Source organism: Chrysochloris asiatica, unplaced genomic scaffold (genome assembly GCF_000296735.1).
Source record: "Chrysochloris asiatica unplaced genomic scaffold, ChrAsi1.0 scaffold00269, whole genome shotgun sequence".
Taxonomy (NCBI): domain Eukaryota; kingdom Metazoa; phylum Chordata; class Mammalia; order Afrosoricida; family Chrysochloridae; genus Chrysochloris; species Chrysochloris asiatica.
Genome location: NW_006408787.1, coordinates 1,412,807 through 1,425,610, shown reverse-complemented (window position 1 = coordinate 1,425,610; position 12,804 = coordinate 1,412,807). Strand labels below are relative to the sequence as shown.

The following is a 12,804-nucleotide window of genomic DNA, read 5'->3' as shown; positions in this document are numbered from 1 at the left end:
CAAGGTTGTATCATCTGCATATCACAGGTTGTTAATGAGTCTTGCTCCAATCCTGATGCCACGTTTTTCTTCATAGAACCCAGTCTCTCGTATTAAGGGCTAACAAAGTCAAAAACACATACTACATTATATAGCCCAATTTCCAAGAACTGAAGACAGCTGGAGTTGGAGTTCAATCATTCATGGCTATGTAAAGAAACTCCAATCCCAACAGTGTATACTGAAGTGCAAATGAGTTTTCTGGTTGATGATCCACGAAACCAAGAAGATAATGTGTGTCACTGTAGTCCCAGTGTGGTGCTGTAGGATAAGCACTGGGCTGCTAACTGAAAGGTCAATGGTTCATGCCCACCAGCTGTTCCTTGGAAACACTATACAGGGTCACTGTGAGTCAGAAATGACTGGACGACATTTAAGAACAAAAACACGAGACACTGAAAGAGCCTAGGTGGTGCTGTAGGATAAGCACATGACTGTTAACTGCAAGACTGATGTTCTAAACCCACCAGCCACTCCATGGGAAACAGATGAGGCTTTCTGCTCCTGTAAAGATTTACACGTAGCCTTGGAAACTCTATACAGTGTCACACTAAGTAGGAATTGACTTGACAGTGAATTTTGTATGGGGACCTTGCCCTATGCATCTTGCCTTTATGGTCTTCCTAGTTTTTATCCTTTATAATAAAATTTTACTCTTAAATACTTCATTATCTTAAATTCAGAGTTGTTCTAGCAAATTATGGAACCTAAGAAGGCAGTAGCAATCCAAAATTTGTAGCCCGTTATTCAGAATTACAGGTGCTCTTAGGAATCTCTGAGCTTCCAGCTAGACAGTTAAGCCTTGGGCAAGCTCTATAGCCTTAATATGTAATGTTTATATCTACTCTCAGGAGTTAGGGTCAGAAATGCATTCCTATTAGTTTCAGAATAGAACCGGATGGATATATTTAAGAATATTTCACTAAACATAAACAAAGCTATATTAATAAGGCTCAGTGATATGTTCAGCAGTGACACATCATAATCCTAGGTTAAAAACTGTGATTTTCATAGGCCATAAATAATTGTGAGCCAAAGGTGGGGCCTGGGGGAAGAAGACATCTTACTTAGCTCTTGCAGTCTTCGTAAGTACATTCTATCTTCCTGAGCTTCTTGCATTTGAAGATAAAAGCGCAAAGTTGATTTGTCCATAGCAAACCAGCCTTTTCTCCACAGATCCAGATCATGGCAGTCTTTGTAGAAGAGTTGACCAATCAAATCATAGTCAGCTTCTGTTAAGTTTTCAGCAACAAAGGGAACAAAATGCTGTTAAAACAAATACAGAAAGGTAATAAAGACAGTGAAAACAAGAAATCTCTTCCTTTTTACACATATGGGGTGGGGGGAGTGGAAAACTAATCTTTTTTACAACTATTTTAAAGACTTTTAAATAAACCAAAATTTCAAAACAATGATCTAAACTTGTTATCAGTCTTAAAATTAAACAACTATAATGGATCTTTAAATGGCAGCCCTTTAAGCATGTTTCCTCAGTACATAGCTATGTTGTTGTTGCTAAATGCTGTCGAGTCAGTTCTGATTCATAACGATTCTGTGGTTTAAACCAACCTTTTGCTCCAGTACTTCATCTCACAGCTCCACACCAAGAGCTATAGAGCAGCTGCTATTATCAGGCAGTGTAGAGCCGGTACACCTCATAGCGACCCTGTATAGACTTTATGAGGCAGAAAAAGTTCTCTTTCTCTTGTGCCGTAGTTAGTGGGTTTGAACTGCCAAATTTGTGGTTAGCTGTCCAGTATTTGTCCTACAGCACTATGAGTGCTCCTTTATAGAGGGGTTCTTGTTGCCGTTAAAGGGCTATTGAATCAATTCCAACAAACAGTGACCGGCTATAGAGTTTCCAAGGAGCAGCTGGTGAGTTTGAACCACTATCCTTATGGTTAGCCAACCAGTGTTTATCTTACAGCACAATGCAAGAACTCCATATCAAGGGGATGTGTGCTATCAAGTTGGTTCTGACTAATAGCCAAACTGTATACGGTTTCTGAGGCTGTAAATCTTTGCAGGAGCAGAAAGCTCGTCTTTCTTCCACAGTGCAGCTGGTTGCTGTCAGCAGCCCTACATGTAATCCACTACATTTCCAGGGCGCCTCATACAGGGAAGATGCTGTTGTTGTTAAGGGCTATTGAGTTGATTCTGACACATAGGAACATGTATAGAGTTTCTGAGGAGCAGCTAGAGCGTATGCACCACTGACCTTATGGTTAACAGTCCAGTGCTTATCCTACAGTGTGACAACAGGACTCCATATCTAGGGGTGGTTGTCATGGTGGCTATGTGCCACGGAGTCAGTTCCAACTTACAGTGACCCTGGTATAGGGTTTCAGAGGCTATAAATCTTTACAGGAGCAGAAAGCTTCATCTTTCTCATACGGAACAGCTTGTAGATTTGAACTGCAGCCCAACTTGTAACCCACTGCATTACCAGAGCTCCTTATATATAGGGGTGGTTACTGTTAAGTGCTCTGGTAGCGTAGTGGTTACGAATCGGGCTGTGAACCTTAAGGTCGGCGGTTCGAAACTACCAGTCGCTCCGCGGGAGAAAGATGAGGCTTTCTACTCCCGTAAAGATTTACACCCTCGGAAACCCTGTACAGGGTCGCTATGGGTCGGAACCGACTCGACGGCACTTAACAACAACAACAACTGTTAAGTGCAATCAAGTTGGTTCTGACTCATAGCGACCCTGAATAGGGTTTCGAGAAGTGGCTGTTGAATTTGAACTGCTAACCTTGTGGATCAAATTGACCTTGCAGTCCAGTGCATTATCTCACAGTGCCACACTAAGACTCCATAAACAGGGGTTGTTGCTAAGTGCCCTCAAGCACTCCACACACAGGGGTTGATGCTGTTGTTGTTAAGTGCTGCCAAGTCAGTTCAAACACATAGCAACTTCTCTGCTAACAGCTCTAGAAAAGTAATTCTTAACCTTTTTCAACAACAGTCTTTTAAAATCTAATAAAGTATAGACCAGAGTTGTAATAAACTTTCGGGTAATCATGAAGCTCATCCACACAGACTCTATGTTACAAATTTTCTCTGGATTGAGGATGTTGTTGCATGCCATCTAGTTGATGCTGACTTATAGCAACCCCTTGCTACAGAACAGAGCAGAATGGTCCCATGGATTTTCCCCTAGGCTGTAAGCACTGGACCACAATGTCGGTTTGGACCACAAGATCCATAGTTCAAACTCACCAGTTGTTCCTTGAAACTCTATATAGTCCCTGTGAATTGGAACCAACTTGATAGCATTTAACAATAACAACCACCACTTTTATGAGGAACCCACTGAGTCTATAGGACAAATCACAAGACAGTAAGTTTGAGCCCATCAGCTGCTCAAGGTAGGCCAGATAAAGCTTGCTGCTTCTGCAAAGATTTACAGTCTAGAAAACTCTACACAAGGATGCTATGAGTGCACTTAACAACAACAATCTTTATGGAAAGAGATCACCAGGTCATTCTTCCATGGAGTCTCAGGTGGGTTCAAACTCTCAACTTACAGTGAGCAGTTAAGAGTTTAATTATTGTCCCACCCACGCTCCATGAATTTAAGATAATCTGATATTTAAATACCTTGGTTATTGCCTCTGTCCATTTTCTTTGTGCTTGAGATGTTTCTGCTCCAAATGAAAACACACGTTCTGAAGGTAAGTAGATCTCAAAGGTAAAGATGGGCCTATAGGTTATATAAATAAAAAGTTATAATCAATATTGAATGTTTGGCTCTCAGGACGACAAGTAATGCAAAGTTCAACCTTCATTATATTAAATTGCTTAGAAAAATGAGATCATGCAGTGAAATCTATTATTCTGTTGATAGTTTGCATTTTATCTTAGTGAGCTAAATGAGAACACAATGGATCAGACCAAAGGAATACTTAAGTCACTCTACCACATGACTGCACCACATACTTCACCTGTTATCTGACATGACAAAGGACTCTCCTCAATCTCATCTTCTCTTCCAACCACTCCTTAGTGGCTACAAGTCGGGTTGCTAACCTCAAGGTCAGCAGTTCAGAAATACCAGTTGTTTCGCAGGAGAAAGATGAGACTTTCTGCTCCCGTGAAGATTTACAGCCTCGGAAACCCTAGACAGGGTCGCTATGAGTCAGAACTGACTCCACGGCACACTACCAGCATCACTACCACCTTCTTGGTTCAGCATGACTAACTTATTTATGTAAACATTGTCCCAATAGTTCTCCGGTAAGCCCTCTTCTGGTCTGTCTTTACAAATTTTCCTCAAGCCATCTTACTCCACCCCAAAAAGTCATCTCTTTACATTAGACAAAATTAAAGTAACATCACCTGTGTTGAATTCTCTCCTGAGTTCCCCACCCCAAACTCCAACTGTTTTCTAAAACTCACTAAACATATATTCCTTTTACCTCAAACAGGAGCCCTGGTGGTACTGTAAAATAAATACTGGACTTGGCTATACAGACAATGAGGAAGTATACAAATTAGTCTTTTAGGAAGCTCTATAGACTTCTTTAAGGAGCTTTGGTAGTGTAGTGGTTACGAATTGGGCTATGAATCACAAGGTCAGCAGTTCAAAACTACCAGCTGTTCGGCGGGAGAAAGATGAGGCTCTCTGCTCCCGTAAAGATTTACAGCCTCGGAAACACTGTACAGGGTTGCTATGAGTTGGAACCGACTCCACGGCACATAACAACAACAACAATGGACTTCTATAACCGAGTCCAAACTTTATAAAATACTATTTAAGTAGACTTTCAGAATCTGATAGCAACAATTATCTTTAGCCTTGTCTCTTTGTAGAAGCTCTCCCTACGCATCTATTTGTATCTGTTACATTTCTCCAAGGTTGTTATAGAGTCTTGGTACGGCACGATAGGATATGGCCTAGACCGTGACATCAGTTTGAATCGCAAGGTTGGCAGTTCAAACCTACTAGTTGCTCCTCAAAAATCTCATGCAGGGTCCCTATGCATCAGAACTGACTTAACGGCATTTAACAACAAGAAGACTGATATATTTTAAATATTTATATGCTAAGGCTAATTTTAACTTGCAAAGTATTTGTTAATTAAGTCACTTACTAAAATGAATGCATTGATTTTAACATTCCATGGTAAGCCATATTAAATTTATTCTTCAGCTAGGATAAAAGGACTATTATGTTTAAACAACAACCAAAAAAAAAAAAAAATCAACTAAAAATCAGCTTTGTTCCCATTTAAAAAAAAAAAAAAAAATCCAACTAAATTTACTAGAAAACAATAATTATCTCAACTAGTTCAGATAAGTCATTATGCTTGATATAATTTTATGGAAATATCAGAGCTTTGCAAATCATCCCCTTTACCATACAAAATTAATATTAAAATACTATGGCATGTAATTCTTTTAGATATTAATATTTGTACTTTCAAAATTATTTATATCAGAACATTTTACAAGAAACTTTCACACCTATGATCCCAGATGGTCTGTTTCCAACAGTCCTCATAAAAAATCCATTAAATTATTTTGGGAGTCAAATATGTTAAACAAATAATACTTAACCTTTTTCACTGAAAAATTTTCAGACCACTAGAATGGCAAAGTAGAGCTTACAGAAGTTACCACTTGAATATGCTATTAAATATACTTAATATTTTGTTTACTTTAACGCAAACATATCTTCAACGACTAGTACCTTTTGTGGTCTTCTTTAGTCATGGTGGTGGTGTGTCACTGAGTCAGTTCTAACTTACAGCAACCTGTACTACGTTTCGGAGGCTGTAAATCTCTACAGGAGCAGAAGGCCTCACCATTCTTCTGAACTGCAACTGGTAGACTGAAACTGTAGAGCTTGCTGTTAAGAGTCCAGCTCGTTATCCACTATGTTAAAAGAACTTCTTGATTTAATCATAATTCTCCTTAAAATAATGTATCAAGTTGCCAATTGGATTAAATTATTTTACAAAATAAACGTATCATAAAAGTATAATAATGTTCAAAGACAGAATGTTATAAGTTGACTAAGATTAGGTGAATACACGTTAGCCTTCCATATCACCTATCATAACATTTAGTTTTTTCCTAGTTTTCACTGAATTCCTAAGGCTCATGCAGAAGTCACAAAATCAGCAACAACAAAAATCCTATTAGAAGAAACTAGTGAAGAAATGAATTGATAAGAAAGTTCTGATTACCCTGGTGGGATAGATACCTGAAAATGCTTTTTACCTTTTAACTCTTTAATGTTAGACCTACCCTGTACTTAAGTAGAAGTCTTCTTTGTGTATAGCCAGACAGATAACTTCACTGATATTAATGGTGCCGTTGGGTGTGGTAGACTTATCATTGTCATAGTAGCTCAAGAAACCTCCTTCCAAAACACACCACTTTTTATTTGTCTCTGTGAATTTAAAACAAATTGATTAAATAAAGTCTATTGCATGCACTTTTTAAAAAGAATCATGATTTTGACTTATGACTAGATTCAAATAAATAGATCAATTGCCTATTTTGTACAGAGTATACAATCACTGCATGGGATATAAAGTTGTTAAACTCTATGCTCTCAAAAAACGTAGTGTAGTAGCTAAGGCTATGTTGTTGTTGTTAAGTGTCGTCGAGTCTATTCCATCTCATGGCGAATCTGCACAGGGTTTCCACAGAGCAGATGGTAGATCTTAACTACCAACCTTGTGGTTCGTAGTCCAATGCTGATCCTACAGCCCACAGCATGTTGACATATATTATTACTAATTTTAAGTTGTAATGTATTTTCTAATAAGCAACTTACTAAAATGAATTCATTTATTTTAACATTCCATGGTGAGCCATATTAAATTTACTAATCAGCTAGGAAAAAAGCACTATTATGATTAAACAAAAACAAATCAACTAAAAATCAATTTTGTTTCAATTAAAAAAATCCAACTAAATTTACTAGAAAAAAATAGTTACCTCAACTGGTGTCAAATGAAAGATACATATAATAAATAGGAATGTAGAATCTAATTGTGCATATTCTGATGAGAGACAAATGACATAGCTCTTTAAAAAGTGGGTACAAACTCCCTTTAAGTTAGAAATCAGGACTTGAGGAAACTGAGTTCTGCAGGATTATTATTACTGTAACCACTTATTGAGTCTTTTTTTAAGTGAAAATGGACTATAAGTCAGCTAAGGCAGGTACAGATATTATATTAGAGGGCTAGCAGAAGAAACACTTTGACAGAAAATCTTCACATTTCTATTTATTTGAAAAGAAATAAAAGCTTTAACAAAATTATGTTGAATTACATTGGTCTACTTAGGCCAATTCAGATATACTCTTCTGATTTTAACTTTAAGAGATGTCAAAACCTCTATGACATGCACTGTGCTACAAAAGTCTTACTATTAATCAGTTGTCATGACACATCCAAATGGTTACCATTCAGGATTCATCTGTGTGAAACACTGGAGCTTCACAAATTGTCAAGGGGATGGACTAGGCAGAGGGGGTGGGTACTGCTCATTCTTTATTTTAATCCTGACGCTTAGATCATAGAATGAAACATTATTCTGAATAAGTGAAAAAAGCCAGAGATTATTTATTTAAGTTTTATTATGGAATAATTTTCTAGTCTACAGCTGAGGATCTTGGTTGTCAACTATCGCTTTCCTGTAGGATATAGTTCAGCAGCCTCTGGGGAGTGCAAATGGCTAAGAAATCAAGCATTATCTGAAAGGCTGGTTCCCAGGCACTTCCCAGAGGTGCCTGGGAAGATGGACTTAGTGGTCTGCTTACAAAAGGTCACAGCCTTAAAATCTCTATGGGGCAGTTCTACTTTTTACATATGGGTTGGAATCAGCTTGATGGAAACCAGCAACAGGACATACCTAAACACAAAGGTTAATTGAGACTAGGAACACTTGTGCTTGTGTATACACCCTTCACAATGTCAACTCCATTCAACCATATTTATGTGCTATGAAATATTTTTTTTATGGGGAAGCATTTCCTTTTTAAATTTAGATTCTTGCTAGTAATACAAAAATTATATTATTATAAAAACAACAATTTATACAGTAACTTAAAGATCAGACATTTAAGAAAATACCAAAGTACTCAACCACAACCAGAGAAGAAAAGTCCAATCACCTCATTCCACTATCAAGCAAAATTTTATTCTAAATTTTCAGTCTCTGTCTTGAATGGGTGGCAAAACTTCAAGTAGAAGGTAAGGATTTATAAATGCAAATTTGAGGGATTTTGCCCTCCAAGGAAGATCAGGAGAAGTCTTACAGTTTATTCCAGTGTTGGATGTTCCAACATGGTTTCCATGTTAGGAGTTTTGACAATTCCATCACTGCCAGGATTAAGATTTTATACACCATCTTTACACGTTAAAAAAAAGACTCTATTCCATGTTATTGTTAGGTGCTATCCAGTTCATTCCAACTCATAGCAACCCTATGCACAATAGAACAAAACACTGTTTGGGACAGTGTGCAATCCTCACAATTGTTGCTCTGGTTGAGCCCATTGCTACTGCCACTGTGTCAATCCATTTGGTTGGCATTCTTTTTCTTGTTCACTGACCCTCCACTCTACCAAGCATAATGTCCCTCACTAGGGAGTGATTCCTATTGGCGATATGTCCAAACTATGAGAGACAAGTCTATCCATCTTTCTTCTAAGGAACATTCTGGCTGTACTTCTTCCAAGGCAGATTTACTTGTTCTTCTGGCAATTCATGGCACGTTCAATATTCTTCTCCAACATCGTAATTCAAATGCATCAATTCTTCTAACGTATTCCTTAATCAATGTCCAACTTTCACATGCATATGAGGCAACTAAAAAAATACCATAGCTTGGGTTTTGCCCTTAAACACTTTAAAGATGTCATGTGCAACAGATTTGCCTAATGCATTAGACTGTTTGATTTTTTGACTGCTGTTTATATGATGAGTATTCATCCAAGAAAAAAGAAGTCACTGACAACTTCCTTCTTTTCTCTGCTTATCATGGTATTATTTATTGGTCCAGTGGTGAGGATATTTGTTTTCTTTACATTGAGGTGCAACTTATCCTGAAGGCTGCCATATTTGATTTTCATCAGTATTTTAAGTCCTCTTCACTTTCAGCAAGCAAGGTTGTCTCACCTGAATATTGCAAGTTGCTATTAAGTCTTCCTCCAATACTGATGCTATACTCTTCTTCATATAATGCAGCTTCTCAAAATATCTGCTCAGCATACAAATTAAATGAGTATGGTGAAAAATTACAACCCTTGCACACACATTTCATGATTTTAAACCATTCGGTACCTCCTTGTTCTGTTCAAATGACTGACTCTTGGTCTATGTGCAGATTCCTCATGAGCACACTCAAGTGTTCTGAAATCTTTGCAATGTTATCCATAGCTTGTCATGATACATATAGTCGAAAGCCTTTACATAGTCAATAAAGCACAACTAAACATCTTGCTGGTATTCTCTGCTTCCAGTCCAGATCCATCTGAAATCAGCAATGATATCCCACATTCCATGTCCTCTCCTGAATCCAACCCAAATTTCTGGCAGTTCTCCTTTGGTGGACTGCTGTAATTGTTAATGTCAGTTTGTCATACTGTGGTTGTGTGTGTATTGTTGTGATGATGGAAGCTATAGGAGCAGTATATTAAATATAATCAGGGTGTTCCATGGTGGACAAGTTTCAGTAGAACTTCTGAACTAAGTCAGACTAAGAAGAAGGAGAGACAAACTAATTCTGAATGTTTAGTCATTGGAAATGCAGCAAAACGTTGTCACACATAGTACCAAAAAAGAAAAACATTTTGAATATCAGCAGAAAATTGTCAGATATAGTGAAAAACGATGAGTTCTTAAAGTTGGAAGGTACTCAAAATATGACTGGGGAAGAGCTGCCTTTTCAAAGTAGAGTTAAGAGTAATGATGTGACTGGAGTAAAGCTGTCAGGATTTTCATTTACTGATGGGGCACAACTCAAAATGGGAAGAAAGAACAGCAAACTCCATTAATAACTGGAACATGGAATGTATGAAGTATGACTCCAGGAAAATTGGAAGTTATCAAAAATGAAATGAAATCTATAAAGTTTAACATCCTAGGCATTAGTGAGCTGAAATGTACTGGTGTTGACTATTTTGATCTGACTATGCCAGGAAAAAACAAATTTAAAAGAAATGGCAAATTACACATCAACAAAAAGAACATTTCAAGAGCTATTTACAAATACAATGCTGTCTGTGATAGGATAATACTATATACTTACAAGGAAGATCAGTTAATACCACCTTTATTCAAATTACACAACAAGCACAAAAGCCGGTGATGATGAAATTGAAGAATTCTATCAATTTCTTTAGGCTGTAAGTGATCAAACTTGCAAACAAGATGTACTGATAATTACTGGAGATTGGAATGTGACGGTTGGAAACAAAGGGTCAGTAGTTGGAAAATATGGCCTGGGTGATAGAAATGATGCTGGAGATCACATGGTAGAATTTTGTAAGATCAAGAATTATACACTAATGACTGAAGATTAGAAAAGCTGTGGATGACATCAAGAACATCATATAGGAAGAAAGCAAAAGGTCATTAAGATAGGAAAGAAAGAAAAGACCAAAATGTGAGAAGAGACTGTGAAACATGTTCTCCAGTATAGAGAAGCTAAAGCAAATGGAAAAAAATGATGAAGTAAAAGAGCTGAATGGAAAATTTTAAAGAACAGCTTGCAAAGATAGCCATATAATGAATTTATATAAGACAGTCTTATAATGAAATTTTGTAAAAATAACTGGAGTCACCAAACCAACAAGAAAAAACACACTCAGCATTTCTCAAGCTGAAAAAACTGAAGAAAAAACCCCCAAAAAACTCAAGTCTCAACTTGCAAATATTGAAGTATTCCATGAGCAAAATACTGAATGATGCAGAAAGCATCAGACGATGACAAGTATATGAGCAGCTATCTAAGGGCAGCTATTGGTGTGTAGGAAACAAGAGTGATGAAAACTGAAGGGGCTTGGAAACAATGAGTCCCATAGACTTACAGTCCAACAGACTGAACATCAGAAAGCATGAACATCATCAGCCTCTATGACCTTGACATCAGCAGAACTAGATTGTGCCCTGCTACCTCTACTAACCACTTTGAAAGAGATCATATTATAAATTTAGGATAGCATGGGATTAAAATATGGAAAAACTTCAAATTTATAAAGATACCAGACTTACTGGACAAAAAGAGACTGAAGGAATCTGAGACTATAGCCTTGGTTGCCCTACACGTCTGAAACGAAACTGTTTCTTGTGGTTCAATTTTCAGCCAAGCATTAGATTGGTATATACAGCCAGAGTGCTCCTTGGAGGCCAAGATAGCCAAATTTTGTCTCTCATACTTTGGACATATTGTCAGGAGGGAGCAGTTGCTGGAGAAGGACATCATGTTTGGTAAGGTGGAGGGTCAGAGAAAAAGAGGAAGACCGCTAATGAGATGGATATGGTCAAGTGGCAGCATCGATGGACTCAAGCGTGCTAATAGTAGTGAGGTTGGCCCAGGATCAGGCAGTGCTTCGTTCTGTTGTGCATAAGGTCGTTATGGGTCAGTACCAACTCAATGGCACCCAACAACAACAAAAACAACATAATGAGGACAACACCAATAGTTAGGTAAGCACACCATGGAATGGTCAAGGATTCAAGATGAAAAGGGCAGCTTAAGGACAAGTTCAAAAGGGTTGGGAAAGAAGGAGGAATGAAAACAAGAATCGCAGGAAGGAAGTGGGATAAGTGATGTTACACAGAAAGGATTGCAATCCTTGAAATGAAACAAAAGTATATGCTTTTCTGAATGTAAACTTATGGTCAGCTCTGTGAAGTTTCGTTCAATTCACAATAAAACCCCTTAAAATGTATTATGGTGAAGAAAGGGTCCTAACTTTTAATATATGTACATAATCTGGGACAGATGAAATTAGTATTTTTAAATCACTGTCTCCACATTGACTTTCTAAACTCTAAAAGCTATGTAACTGATGGACAGAATTCAGAGTTCAGTTATAAGAGGAATTCACATTAGGATTCTTTTTCATTTCAAATAAATGTGTTTCCGCATGGCACAACATTCCTAAACTGCGCAAGATGGCTACAAGATGGGTAGTTATACAACAAAAGATCTTCAAAACTCCTCAACGCTAATTTATCAAATTAAATATAAACACAAGAATGGAGTTTTTAATAGGCAACATCAAACAACCCCCTCCCACTCTTTAAAAATCAATTATTATGTCAATAAATCAAGGTAAGGATAAGAAGGAGTGGGGGAAAGTGTGGTTGAGGGAGAAAAACAGAAAAGACAAATCAGGATGTTATTACGGAAATTTGTACTCAGGTTTAACAAGACTTATCGGTGTTCTTTTCATGAACATTATATTGAGAAAGGAAAAAAAGAAAAATACAGATCAGTTTTCATAACCAGAAGCTAGAAGAACTTCAAATCCTAAAAATCTGAACTCATAATTTGAAGTCTCTGTAACTCTCTGAAGGACTGCATGATTTTTATTCCCAGGCTTTTTTCTTCATTTTAAACAATTTTTCTCTCCAGCCCTTCTGACAAAAGCTGATGGAGGAGTATAGTCCAGGAGCTGGCCTTTCAGAGGCAGACATGACAACCATACTTTAACCTCTAAATCATTCCAAATGATTCTGTTGTGTTTTTTTGTTTTTTGTTTTTTGTTTTTCTTTCTGTAACCCTGATTCTCAA

General features: G+C 37.4%; 1 protein-coding gene across 1 annotated transcript in view; it reads right to left on the bottom strand.

The window, feature by feature from the left end:
- The window catches only part of ARAP2 (ArfGAP with RhoGAP domain, ankyrin repeat and PH domain 2), a 339,747-nt gene that overhangs the window by 130,351 nt on the left and 196,592 nt on the right, over nucleotides 1-12,804 (bottom strand). The window contains exons 15-17 of the mRNA XM_006874336.1: nucleotides 6,292-6,436; nucleotides 3,640-3,742; nucleotides 1,107-1,305 (exon numbers count right to left, since the gene is read on the bottom strand). Coding sequence (XP_006874398.1) covers nucleotides 1,107-1,305; nucleotides 3,640-3,742; nucleotides 6,292-6,436 — 447 coding nt within the window. The remainder of the gene's footprint in view (nucleotides 1-1,106; nucleotides 1,306-3,639; nucleotides 3,743-6,291; nucleotides 6,437-12,804) is intronic.